General features: G+C 47.5%; 1 protein-coding gene across 1 annotated transcript in view; it reads right to left on the bottom strand.

Annotated features, from left to right (window-relative positions):
- The window catches only part of LOC119592943 (protein trapped in endoderm-1-like), a 24,501-nt gene that overhangs the window by 3,637 nt on the left and 20,647 nt on the right, over positions 1–217 (bottom strand). Inside the window, exon 7 of the mRNA XM_037941835.1 lies at positions 38–164. Coding sequence (XP_037797763.1) covers positions 38–164 — 127 coding nt within the window. The remainder of the gene's footprint in view (positions 1–37; positions 165–217) is intronic.

Genomic DNA, 217 nt, shown 5'->3' with positions numbered 1-217 from the left:
GGAAACAGGCGCAAAACAACGCAAACTGCAGCATTACCTTCTTGTACTGATAATGCACGATGGAGACCGGCATACAGCAGACAAGAAAGACCAAGAAAATCACGCCAATTGTTCGGGCGATGCGGATGTCACGTGATCTCAGTCCTTCTGCCGGGCGGCTGTTTCTGCAACGGAATATGCTTATGAATGAAAGAGCGAATACAAGGGATTATGTATG

The sequence above is a fragment of the Penaeus monodon genome, chromosome 31, assembly GCF_015228065.2.
Source record: "Penaeus monodon isolate SGIC_2016 chromosome 31, NSTDA_Pmon_1, whole genome shotgun sequence".
NCBI classification, from domain to species: domain Eukaryota; kingdom Metazoa; phylum Arthropoda; class Malacostraca; order Decapoda; family Penaeidae; genus Penaeus; species Penaeus monodon.
Note: the sequence above shows the minus strand (reverse complement) of the source record. Positions and strands in the feature narration are given on the sequence as shown.